Source organism: Acartia tonsa, chromosome 13 (genome assembly GCF_053477335.1).
Source record: "Acartia tonsa isolate MP-2025a chromosome 13, ASM5347733v1, whole genome shotgun sequence".
In the NCBI taxonomy this organism is placed as follows: domain Eukaryota; kingdom Metazoa; phylum Arthropoda; class Copepoda; order Calanoida; family Acartiidae; genus Acartia; species Acartia tonsa.
Genome location: NC_137272.1, coordinates 14595857 through 14609082, shown reverse-complemented (window position 1 = coordinate 14609082; position 13226 = coordinate 14595857). Strand labels below are relative to the sequence as shown.

Sequence of the window (13226 nt, the reverse complement as noted above, 5' to 3'; positions counted from 1 at the left end):
GGTACCCTACCCAAAAATAGTTATAAACCTTCCAAAGACCTATGAGAAACTTCCCTGTAAAGGAGAAACATATCAGTTCGGTACACAGACAGACACACAGACACACAGAGAACCTTTTACTTTATCAAAATGATAAAAATTTATGTAATTGAACAGAACAATACAAAATAAATGTACATGTCTAAACACAGGCTTATAATATTTTAATTGGCCATTAAAATTAAAAAGATGTGTACTTTCTATCAGGGTTTTAAAGGAATAAGACAATAGCTGATAAATCTGTGTACATACACAATGATGATATTCAAAATTACCACTTCTGTAGATTAAAGTAATTGGTCAAAACATTTGAAAAGTTAATGAAACAACCAATCGAAATTCAATTAAAAATCCACAAAGTTGTTGTGCCAATGAATGATTAAACGTTATTATAAAACTTTGGGGACTTGTGTTATGAACAGACCAATGTCCCCTCCCTCCCTGACTTTCAATATTAATCTTTTCAAATTGACATCAGCAAAATTATGCTGAAATAAGTGAAAAACTATATTCCAGTTAGGCTTCGAAACCGATTAATATCCGCTGGATTATAACTGGTTCTCAACAATTCTGAAAAATCCTTCGGCCTCTCGGGGCTAACAACATAACAATGCAAGGTCCATACAAGAGAACAACAGGCAAAATGTGAATTAAAATGTTTACTAAAATACTTCTTGATCTTACAAAAACGACGCAAATAATTTGTCACCACTTTAAATTTCAAAAAACAAATCGAAACAATGATAATTAAACATGAAAGCTTCTAACAACCTAATGGAAAAAGAAATTTTTAATGAAATTCATTTTTATCTGTTGGTATAAAGCAGGTAATTGCAGGAATTTACATGTATATGTAGTGGCCAGGCAGAGATGGAGCTAGTTGTGCTGCTTCCAACTGTATCGTTCTTGTTGTAATTATTTATTATGAAATTGATTGTGGTATGATATGATTGCTTGCTCAAATACAAAACCGCAAGAAATCTACCTGTTCATTTAACCCTTCCTATCTTATCCCCACTCCCAACTACCATGTGGAGCGGGGCTACTCGCAACATGTACTTTATCTGTTAACAATGTGTATGCGCAGCAACTCTACAAGTTGCTGCTTTTATAGTGATCAGTTACTCATAGTATACTTTGTCTAGCCGAACGTGTCTACAGGACTCATATTCAGCCGTCACTACATATACAGGGTGGGGCAAATAAGACCGGACAAATTCTAACTTCTGAAGAAATGAACATAAAATCGTCAATTTTAAAGATTTTATTGAATTTTAAAAACTGGCAAGCAAAATAGGTATATGACTATTCGATTATTCAATAAAATCGCCGCCAGCCTTAATCACCGCCTCCTTAACCGCCGGCAGGTCCAGGTCAAAATGTACCTGTCCAAGCTGGCGTAGTTCTCCTTGATAGTGGCAATGTCTTCGTGGTATGGGCACGTCTATTGGTGCATGATTCAAAGAAGCCCCAGGCCCAAAAGTCCATTAAATAAAGATCGGGCTGCTGGGAGGCCACATTTCCTTAGGAATGTGAGTAACCGCAGGATCCAAATTCACCAAACTTTCAAGCTACCCTTATACACGGAGGCTCTTATTTGGACCACAGTTAAGCTAGAACGACGTTCTTTACCTTTTTAGAAATGGCATGAAGTTTCAGCTAGGGTTGTAAGCGCAACCCATAGTCTAAAATGAGTTTTAAAGTTTAATATGGGTCCCTGAAGTCAAGAACCGAGATATTTTAACGAATTTTCACGGTTTTTGACTTTTTTTACATCTAAAATCTGCCCTGTTTCACTTTGCTGGAGTACTACGGTCAAGCCATTTCAGACAGAGAGCTCTAGTCTTTTCTAGTGTCTTACTTGTGTACCTATCTAACAGTATCCCCAGCAAGTTGCATAACTCTACGTCACCTACAGATAGGCTGAGGTCAGATTTAGTGGGCCCTAGTCGAGAATCCAGATTAAACCACTGCACCGGCGCATTTGTAGTCTGCCTTGTTGAACATATGCGCGGCCAGCTCGTTGTACACGTCCATCTTCGTCCAAAGTTTTTGTGGTCAAACGTCCTGATTGGTCAAGTAGTTTTGGCTCTATGGCCGTTTAAAGTTTGTCCGGTCTTATTTGCCCCACCCTGTACATTTAGTTTTGGATATGGAACGTAATCATCCTTGTTTACAACTAAACATTTGTTAGCCTGAGATGGGTTTTTGAAAGATGAATGCCGCGTTTTTTCGACATTTTTTCGACATTGATTGATTGAACGAAGATGATAGGATTTCAACAGAGTATACAACTTAAGAATTAAAAATTTTAAAATTATTATTTTAGCCATTTGTATAATGTCTAATACAGCTCTAAAAAGATGCATTGTTTTTCTTCTATGAAGGCCGTAGCAACAAAAGCGAAATAATTAAATAAATACAGTGTTTTTTTTTTATGAGAACTTTTTTGAAAGCAATTTTACCCCACAAATAGTTATCAGAATTTAATGATTAATGGCTTATTTTCTTCGTTTTTTAAGGGAAATTATGAAACAACCAAAAAAATTACAGTTTTTGTTGAAAAAGTACAGTAAAGTTGAAAATTAAAAACTTAGGTGACAACATCTAAAAATGGTTTTAGCGCATTTTTCTTATGCTCAAAATTGGATTTTCAGTAGTCGACTTTGGGGGGCCAGTACTTTCTCCCTGATTGAGATATGGCCTTCAAACTTTGACCTATTCTAGTACATGTCCCCAATAGTATCTGTATCAATTTATAGCTCTATATCTCAACTTTGAAGCGTTTTGTGGCCATTCTTGCAAAAGGTAGAATATTTGAACATAGAAAAAAGGGGCTAAAACCATTTTTAGATGTTGACACCTAAGTTTTTAATTTTAGATTTTACTGTACTTTTTCAACAAAAACTGTAATTTTTTTTGGTTGTTTCATAATTTCCCTTAAAAAACGAAGAAAATAAGCCATTAATCATTAAATTCTGATAACTATAAGTGGGGTAAAATTGCTTTCAAAAAAGTTCTCATAAAAAAACACACTGTAGTTGTATAATCTGTTTAAATTTCGTAAAAAAAACGCGGCGTTTATCTTTCAAAAACCCATCTCTGATTAAATACTACGCAATCATGAAAATAATTATAAAACATCAAAACACGTTTTTAACTTAATATAATTTTTTCATAACGTGTGACATAAGACATAATCTTCTTTTAGAATTATTTTTTAAAAATCATTAAAATTAAACGTGTTTCTGACAGATAACGTAATAGCATTTAACCTAAAAAACTTCTTTATGAAGTAAATTTAATTACAAAAAGTTATTAAGTTCATAATTTCTATTTTTCTCGTAAGATTCCAAATTATCGTTTCTATTTACAATTGACAAAATTATTTTATATTGATAAATTGAGTTTTGCCTAACAATTATCAACCTAATTAGTTTTTAATAAATATTTTGTAGTATTCCTTAGATAAAAAAATCTAAAATATAGACTTATATTCATAACCAGACAACTACTTGGATCCCTATGTTGGGGACCTTTTTCGTCTGCTAGCAAATTGCTTTCTACTCTCTGTTACATATAAATTTAGTTTATTTCTAAATAGTCCTATTGTTTATGGACGAAATATTAAGATTTACATAGTGTTAATTTTTTGTATTTTTGCATTAAAGGTTCGAATTCATGCAAAGTATGACAAGCAAGTTAAAACCTAGATTTTATGAAATTAAAATATATTCCCCCCCCCCCCCCAATCTTTTTGTTTATTTTACTTTCAGTAACTGATAAATATTTGATATATTGCATCAATTGTCTATAAATACTCTGTATTATAATCATTGCGTGTTACGACCGTTTTCAGTCTTGATTTATTGTTTTGTTTTATTATGAGAGTTGGATTCTTTAAAAACGATTATCACTGTCAGACCACTAAATTTTACTTTGCACATAGGGGTCATTTTTTTCCGCATATTTTCTGTAAAGTTGTGTGTTACTATTTAATCAAATGCAGTTATTAAGTCAAACTGTTCTTAATAAGTGCATTTGACCAAATGGTAACACATAACTTTACATAAAATACGAGAAAAAAAGAACCCATTTTATTTGTAGGTTTAAAGAAAAGTAAAATTGATTGCATTTATGTAGGTTGACCTACAGAAAAAAATTGGTTGACCTCTAAAAGCTGTTTTTGAATAGTTATATAGCGGGTTCAGCGACACTTTTTTTATTTAAAGATTCCACCTCTTGTGACAAGATGATATTTTACCTGCATAGTTCCTTCTATTTGTATAATTTCACCCCCATCCCTTCTTTCTATACCAAGCTGTATCTCATCTCCCTGAAGAATGATTAGATTATTAGTTCCTTCTATTTGTATAATTTCACCACCATCCCTTCTTTCTATACCAAGCTGTATCTCATCCCCCTGAAGAATGATTAGATTATTTTTTAATCAGAGCTGGATCTTTAAATCATAAAGTGATGCCAACTGCCTTTGCCGATGCCATTGCTACTGCCAGTGCTGACAACAAAACATGGATCTTTAACTCAAAAGGCAGCGTTTCCTGGCTCACCACCGACATTTCAAAATTAGCTCATTAAAAAAGAGGCATAAGCAGTGGCATTGCTGTGATTTAAAGATCCAGCTCAGAAGTAAGTTTCCAGTATAGCTTCAAAACCGATTTATGTCAGATAAATTGGAACCAGTTCTGAGCCATACTAAAATAAGAGAATGTTGAATTAATAAAACAATTTTTCCTATGCTGCCGTATCTTTAGATTATGGACGTCATTTTGAAGGATGTATTTTTTGAATTTGAATTCCCCATCCCATTGCCAAGCTAATGCCCCCTTAAATGTCGACAAATGTTCCATTTTACCTTTCCCCTGGAAAACAAAATAGTTTTAAAAAAACTAAAACTAACTTCTTTTTTTTGCCTTAATGAATGTTGCACACCATGTTTTTTGTATCTTTTTCCCTGATGTTTTTTTTACTAAAAAAAAATTATTTTTCTCCTAACATATTATTTTTCTACTTTACATAACTCACACAGAGTTCTAAATGGATAAGATAATGGCCGATAAATTGATATACATCCCCAATGATGATACATAAAATTGCTTCTTCTGTAGATTACAATCAGTGGTTGAAACGCTTAAACAATAAACTTAATGTTTCAACCAATCAAAATTCACAGCAGTCCCCGAAGTTGTTAAGCCAACGAATAAGAAAACGTTATCATAAATCTTTGGGGACTAGTGTATTGTGTAATAAACAGCCCATTGTCCCTTTCTCTCTGTAACTCACTACTGTTCAAGGCAGATACTTAAATGCAATTTTGTGTATTGGTAGTGCACTCAAAAATTTTTAAAGAGCGCACTTACTAAATGATTTTGTTATTCTGTACGTCCCTCCCTCTCTTTTTTCAATCCATTCATATGCAATGGGATTAAATGCAATATTAGTTATTTATAGAAACGTATTATAGACAGCTTTCCACGGAAACAAATATGAAAAACTATAAGATTTTTCAAATTTTGTTGGCCCAGAGAGGCCAAAACTAACAAAACTAGCTTGATTTTATCATTCGTAGAAAATTTTCTGTAATACAATATGATTTATCATTTATCCGTAGGACTGGTTCTAATCCAGCGGATATTAATCGGTTTCGAAGCCATACTGAGCTGGATCTTTAAATCATTTTAGTGGTGAGCCGGAACAGGGTGCGCCACTTGGTGGGCCAGATCGCCAACGCCATTTTGATTTAAAGGTCCATATAAGTTGCGCCAAACTGGACCACGTCTGGCGCACCCCGAACCGGCCCACCACAAAATGATTTAAAGATCCAGCTCTGGAAATATTATTACCTTCTCGTTTTCCTTGAATTGAACAAATCTCATTTTGATCTGAAAATTTTGAACAAAATAATAGGAAAACATGTCAAATATAAATCATCCAGCAACTTCACTTCAACAAAAAGTGGACCACTGAAGGGTTCTTAAAACACTATTTTAAGTGGTATTAAACAAGGATGGAGAGGACATTGGACTGTAAATTACATTGGCACTCAAAGTTTTATTACTTAGGGCTAAAAAATTTGGGTACTTTAATTGAGTTTTAATTGGTTGGTTCTAAGCTAGTAGTGTTAACACCTCTCAACCGATCTTCAGATAGGGTAATTTCATTAAAATTATTTGGGATGTGTACCAATTCATAGTCTTTTGTCTTATCCCTTTATAAAAGCTCGTTATAATTCTCTGCAGTTAAAAATAAAAGTGTGGGGAGGGGGGAAGGGCTATTTGGTCCAGTTTTCATCTCGAGGGACTTTTCCAATCATTTGTAAAATTTCGTACTCTGCTGAAATGCATAGATAACAGTAGATAAAGATCTAAGTAGCTTTACATTACATTATTTTCCAGTTAAGAAGACACGTAGAAAGTTTAGTATATCTGTTAAGAATACATGCAGTGAAGGAAAAATCCGGCCATATTATTGGTTAAAATATGTGCACATCTTGTTATGAAAAGGGAGTTATTTTTTAATAGTTGTAACAGATAATAGACTTTCTTAGGATAAATCTACCGTCCAAAATTTAAGTAGCTCCTAATACAGTGTTTTTTTTTTATGAGAACTTTTTTGAAAGTAATTTTTCCCCACTTATAGTTATCAGAATTTATTGATTAATGGCTCATTCTCTTCGTTTTTTATAACCTTTAATGTAAAAGCAAAAAAATATTTCAGTTTTTATTTAAAAAGTACAGTAAATTCAAAAATTCAAAATTTAGGTGTCAACATCTAAAAATGGTTTTAGCGCATTTTTCTTATGATCAAATCTCCTACCCTTTGCAAGAATGGCTCCAAAACGCTTTAAAGTTGAGATATAGAGCTAAAAATTGATACAGATACTATTGGTGACATGTACTAAAACATTTTAAGCTTTGAATTTTGAATTTACTGTACCTTTTAAATAAAAACTAAAATATTTTTTTTGCATTTATATTAATGGTTATAAAAAACGAAGACAATAAGCCATTAATCATTAAATTCTGATAACTATAAGTGGGGAAAAATTGCTTTAAAAAAGTTCTCATAAAAAAAACACACTGTATAAACAAAAAAAATTTCGTGTAATAGAAATTCTGGATCATGATAAGAAAACGAAGTAGTGGGTTTCGTCGTATTTACAAAGTAGCTTTTCTCTTAATTTCTAGCCCCTTCCGGGAGCTTTAACTATCTGGGGCCAATTTCCTAACCCTGCAGGGCCGTAATTAACATTTCCCTAACCTAAGCTAACATATTTACCTAACCTAATCTAACATAAAATAGCATTTGAAAGTCTACTTTCTACTTACAAAGAAATCCGCTACTTTGTTTTCTTTCCCGACCCGAAATTCTTTTTTAAGTTGGATGAATTATTGTGTCTTATTGACTCTCTAGGGTAATAAGTCTAATTTTTGCAGTTTTTTTATAAGTTGTTGATTTATTGATTGCTTGTCAAAAGTCAAAATAATAAAAAGAAAACGTTTCAGCCAAACTTGGAAAAAGTCAAGAATTAAATAAGCTAGAATGCAGGGAGGGAGGGGAAATTAAGTTGTTTATTATTCTCGTCCTAAAAGTTTTAATATAGTGTTTAATATGACTTTAGGGACTTTTATTGAATTTGTTTGGTTGGTTCATTAAGTTAAGTGTCAAACGTTTAAACAACTATTTGTAATCTGAAGAAAAGTTAATTTTGTGTTTCATAATAGCGGATGTATGTACATTAATTTACCAGCTATTGTCTTATCCCGTTAGATCCCTGGCTAGAATGACATAAATGCATGACAAAATTATAATCTCCCAAAAATAGATCTATTCAGGAATCTAAAGGGATAAGACAATTGCCGATAAATTGATGTACTTGGTGTACATACTCACTGTAAATACACAAAAGTACCCCTTCTGTAGATTGAAATTAGTGGTTAAAAAGTTTTGACACTCAAGTTAATGAAACAACCAATCAAAATTCAATAAACTCCTCAAAGATGTTAAGCCAACGAATAAGAAAACGTTATTTCAAACCTTTATGGACTAGTGTAATAAACAGCTCATTATCCCCTTTCTCTGTCAGATACTAATTGCCCACAAATAGCGGAAGAAGAATTTTGTTTATATTCAAACACATATTATTAAATTCCATAATACAATGCGATGAAACATTTTGGACAATAGAATTCATTGTTTCATCCCAAGCAAGCCAAATTTTTATGGCTGTTCTCTCATTAGTTGAAAAAAAACCTTACCAAATCTTCACTAGGTTTAACAACAGTGTTTAAACTCTTCCTCCTATAACTTTAAACACAGAAGATATAATTTAGTTTAACATAATTAGGGAGGACTTTTTCACTTTTACTAACTTTTTCACTAATGACTTTAATCTACAGGAGGGGTAATTGAGTTTATCATAATTAAGGTTGTACATACATAATTTATCGTCCATTGTCTAATCCCTTCAGAATCCTAGTCTCTTACAGAGCTTTATTACAAACAAGGATGACAACATCCATAAGTAGCGAAGCACAAAAAAAATCATGAATAATAGAAAAAAATCACGAAACCTTTCTAAAATATTTTTTGCTTTTTAATATTTTTATTTTAGGGATCATGGAAAGAAAACAAAGTCAATGATCCTATTTTAGTATGATGACTGCCAGTTTAAAATCAACCAAAAACACCAAACATATGGAGAAATATGTGGAATATAAAAAAGTACCTAGCTAAAAACTTGCCTTAAAGCAATCCGACCGCAATAAATGTTTTATAATTATTTATTAATGGAAATGCTGACAAGAAAATCACATTTCCTCAAAACGTTTCAGACTGAAGGACAGATAGACAGACATTTCAAATTATAGAGTAGCTTCGCTACTAAATAAGCTTTTAATCATAAAAAACTTTTATATTGTTTTTATTATCAATACAAAAAAGACAAAACAATTAAAACTAATAATGAAGTTATAATCAGTACTATTGTCTAGTGACTATCTATTACGAGTGGCCACTCTATAACTCACTTTGTTTGTATGTCTGTCTAACAATTATTGTGAATATTCCTCTGACTTATGAACAAATGACAAAACATACTTGCTTGAATAATCTGTATATTATAGAGCAGCTTATAGTGCCTAATAACAAATGATAGGCCAGTATTAATTATCCCATTAGTCAATTACAATATTTTCTGGTTCATCATTGGTCATTTGTATTGTATGACGTCAGTTTTTATTAGACACTATATGCTGATTCGTATATTATATTTTTGACTATGCAAACTAACTTAAAAGGCCAAATCCGAACCAGTAGTTAGTAATTTTGAATCTTACATATTTCTTCAGATCTAGGTAAGACGAAGGAAGCCATGAAAAATCATAGTGTCTGGACAAAGTGTCTAAAAAATCAGCCATGTGACGTCATAAAGATTAGGGAGATGGGAGGAGAAGTGAGAAAGAAAACCCCTAATAAGAGATGGATAGTCAATCAATTTTATGACATCACAAGGCTGATTTTAAAGACACTTTGTCCAGTTACAATTTTTATAATTCTTCTTTTAATATTAAAATTGAAACACACCTTTATAATAGGTCCCAATGCACAAACATCCCAACTATAGCAGATAACTAACCCTTTAATTGTACGACCTTTCTCTAAAAGTCCTCGCTGTGCATGGTAATAAATTGTGCCTGTTTTAGGCCAAGGCATTCCCCATATTATCTCTATTAATTTCGCGCATCTGACATTGCAGCATTAGGTACAACTTTTAACATGTGATATAGACCAAGATTCGAACCATTCACCTCCTCAGCGGGTTTATGTTTACTGATAAAAGTTTTTTTCCTTTGTATAATTTTGTTTTGATATAAATAGCTTTTATCATTTTCCTTATCAAAGGAAGAAGTTACATTGTTATTATTAACTTGCGTGGCTTTTCAGAAACTATTAGTTTTTCTAAATATCAGAAAAATACTAAAGGAAAAATAAATTTTATTACATGTACAGCATAATGATAAAAAAATAAAAAATAAATATTTTACAGAAATGTTCTTTAAAAAAACCGATCTTGTCTGTATGTGTGTCGACCTTTAATACCAACAATAAATAATTTCTCGTTCTCATTTCCCCTAAATTTCTCTCTTTACAAAACAAGCTTCTTGGTTCTATTCCTCAAAGTGCCTTGCGAATAAACCCCCCTTCTCATATTTTTAAAATAGATGGAATTAAGGAGTTGGATTTAAATCCTGCGATGACCTTTGCCTAACACACGAAAAACTGTTTTAAGTATTCGACTAGGCATTTTGAGAGAAAAATCCATTTTTTCTTCATTTGATTATTGTTTATTGTTAAAACATTATATTAATTGTTTTAATTTTAAAGGAAGTCCTATCAAGAATGCAATGCAACGCTTAATCAAAGCAGTAACCTAAAGGGATAAGACAATGGCCGATAAATTGCTTTACATACCCAATGATGATTAACAAAATTACCCATACTGTAGATTACAATTAGTGGTTGAAGCGTTTGGACACTCAACTTAATAAACCAACCAATCACAATTTTTAAAGTTTTCAAAGTTGTTTAGTCAACAAATAAGAAAACGTTAGTACAAAACTTAGGGGCCTAGTCTAATAAACGGTCCATTATCCCCCCTCTCTCGCTCTCTGCAATCAAAGTATATTGAAAATATAAAAAAAAAACTTTATCAACTCAATTAAAGTGATACTGTAAAACTTTTCTTCCCCTCCCCCTTTTTTATTGTAAGAAACGATTCTGTTTGATTTTATTGGTGATAGGATCGAATCTCAGCCCAACACCGCGTCATAACTCAAGACATTTAAAAGGCTCCTACTGCTTTAATTGCGCGATATTGTTAAAGAAGGTGGAATGCCTTAGCCTGAATCAGGCGAAACTCATTACCATGCACAGTAAGGATTTCCAGACAAGGGTCATGCACTCAAAGGGTTGGGTGTCTGAAGGGCTTTTGCTTATATAATCATGCAGAATCCACAAAAAATATTCTGATTTGGCGCAGAGAAAAAAAATAAATAAGATCTCTAGGTGTTTGAAACGTTTGAACACTCAACTAAATAAAGCAACCTATAAAAAATCACTAAAGTCCCTAAAGTTCTTAAGCCAACCAATAAGATAAAGTTATTCTAAAACTTACGGGACTAGTGTAATTGACAGGCTAATGTCCTCTACCTCCCTCCTGCTAAAGATATCTGAAAATACTTGTTAAATCTAGCTATGTGCATATTATATACTATGTTAAATAGAAATGTTTATATTATAATAATTATGAGATATTTATCCGATCAATATTAATGTATTTTTTTCCCACACGTCTACATATAATTAAGATAGAATAGAGAAAAAAAACATCATAAAGGAGGGGATAGGCATTCTGTAAATTAATGGTTGGTTGTTTTTTTTCTTTTGTAGTCCCCAAAGATTTATGATAACTTTTTCTTATTCTTTGGCTTCACAATTTTGGAGACAATTTTTAAATTTTGTTGGGTCATGAAGTTGAGTGGTGTACAAACGTTTCAACCACTAATAGTAATGTACAAGAGGGGTAATTTTGTGTATCATCATTGGGGATGGGGAGGTACATCAATTTAACTGCCATTGTCTTATCCTTTTAAATCTCTGCATGATTACAGGCACCCAGTAAACAGAGAATGTACGACACCATGGAAACTGTCCCAATTTTGTATAACTTTTGCGGAACATGTTCCAGTTACGTCATATTTTTCTTTCCCGAAAAAGGGAAGGGGGGAAGAAAATCTCTTCAAAAGATATGGGGAAATTCCCCTTTTCTCCCATATCTTTTTTCTTCCCCCCTTCCCTTTTTTTTCTTTCTCCCTTCCCTTTTTCGGGAAAGAAAAATATGACGTAACTGGAACATGTTCCGCAAAAGTTATACAAAATTGGGACAGTTTCCATGGTGTCAGAATGTACACAAACTTGTACAAAGGTTAAAAACTTAATAGTGCCTTTAAATTTTTATTGGGTTTTATAGACCTTTCTTTAAATATTTATAAAATTCGACAAAAACTCTAATATATTCAATCTACAAAATCGGTCTCTTAATTAACCCCCAATAAAGAAGAGAGAAATAATCCAGGGATATAAAGGGATAAGACAGTGGCCGATTAATTGAAGTAAAATGTACATCCCCATTGGTGATACAAAAAAATCAACCATCTGTCCATTACAATGACGTTTGGACACTCAACTTAATAAAGCAACCAATCAAAATTCACTTTCCCAGTGTTGTTAAGCCAACGAATAAGAAACTGGTATTATAAAACTTTGGGGACTAGTGTAATAAACAGCCCATTATCCCCTCTCTCTCTCTCTGAACCTCTTCTCTTAAAAAACTTTTCTTCTCAAGAATATTTATTTTTGTTTTCTAGATAATGCGTTCTAACAAAGGTTTTAAAATACATAGACCAGATAGATAGATACAAGTTTTAAAGTTTTAATCATTTCACATTAAAATTCTAATAATGAAAAAATCTAGGATTAAAAGTATAATTGATATATGCATGTATAGATTAAAAACTTGTTTTTTTGCCAGTCATGGATTTATTTTTGTACAGTATCTTATACTAAAGTAACAGGATGTCTGTGTGTCTGTCTGTGTGTCTGTGTGTACCGAAGGATCTCGCTAACCGCTGAACCGATCGGGTTCTTCTTAACAGGGTAGCTTCTCATAAGTCCCAGGAAGGTTTTTAACTATTTTGAGGGAGGGTACCACCAACCTCCCAAGAGAAATGACAAAAAAATCAAAATTTAAAAAAACGTTTAGGAGACTTCAACGTCAAATGAAGAGGTATCGTACGTAAAAAAAATTATAGTATAGACTTTATCAAACAAAAACATTTAAAGTGCCACTAGAGGCCTCTAGGGGCGTAGCCGCTAGTATTGAATAAAGTATTATGGTTCTTTTTGTCTGTAGCTAAAGATCTCAATAACTACCGAATCGATTGGGTTCTCTATTTTAGGTAAGCTACACATAGGTCCCCTGATGGTACTAGGCTATAAAATTTTCAGATTCAAGTCTTTGGATGGTTTTAAGCTATTTTTCTCGCTCTTTTCTTCTCCTTTGAATACAGAGAACCTAGATGCTAGGGATGCAGTCGCTAGTATTC

At 32.6% G+C, this 13226-nt stretch overlaps 1 protein-coding gene across 1 annotated transcript in view; it reads right to left on the bottom strand.

The window, feature by feature from the left end:
- LOC145304063 (oxaloacetate tautomerase fahd2, mitochondrial-like) overlaps nt 1-5938 on the bottom strand; it is a 36404-nt gene extending 30466 nt beyond the window's left edge. The window contains exons 1-2 of the mRNA XM_080145821.1: nt 5904-5938; nt 4304-4375 (exon numbers count right to left, since the gene is read on the bottom strand). Coding sequence (XP_080001947.1) covers nt 4304-4375; nt 5904-5936 — 105 coding nt within the window. The 5' untranslated portion in view covers nt 5937-5938. The remainder of the gene's footprint in view (nt 1-4303; nt 4376-5903) is intronic.
- Between the last annotated feature and the right edge of the window lie 7288 nt (nt 5939-13226).